At 61.3% G+C, this 323-nt stretch overlaps 1 protein-coding gene across 1 annotated transcript in view; it reads left to right on the top strand.

Moving 5' to 3' along the window:
* Nucleotides 1-323, top strand: part of EMH_0069140 (uncharacterized protein) — a gene marked incomplete at both ends in the record, with an annotated part of 5,251 nt that overhangs the window by 3,755 nt on the left and 1,173 nt on the right. Inside the window, one exon of the mRNA XM_013498834.1 lies at nucleotides 6-323. Coding sequence (XP_013354288.1) covers nucleotides 6-323 — 318 coding nt within the window. The remainder of the gene's footprint in view (nucleotides 1-5) is intronic.

Below are 323 nucleotides of genomic sequence, written 5' to 3'. Positions count from 1 at the left end.
AGCAGCAGCAGCAGCAGCAGCAGCAGCAGCAGCAGCAGCAGCAGCATGAGCAACAGGAGAAGCATCAGCAGCAGCAGCAGCAGCAGCAGCAGCAGCGACGAGTCCCTCTTGATGAATACTGTCTGATGTTTGCCCGGGAAGAGACAGACGAGCAGCAGCAGCAGGAGCAGCAGCAGCAGCAGGAGCAGTGGCAGCAGCAGCAGCAGCAGCAGGAGGAGGAAGAGGAGCAGCAGTTGCAGTACGAGCACGAGGAGCAGCATCAGGAGGAGCCCCAGCAGCAAGAGCAGGAGCAGCAAGAGGAGCAGCAGCAGCAGCAGCAGCAG

Source organism: Eimeria mitis, genomic scaffold (assembly GCF_000499745.2).
Source record: "Eimeria mitis Houghton genomic scaffold, Emh_scaff3745, whole genome shotgun sequence".
Classification (NCBI taxonomy): Eukaryota; Apicomplexa; class Conoidasida; order Eucoccidiorida; family Eimeriidae; genus Eimeria; species Eimeria mitis.
This window is presented reverse-complemented; position numbering and strand designations above follow the sequence as displayed.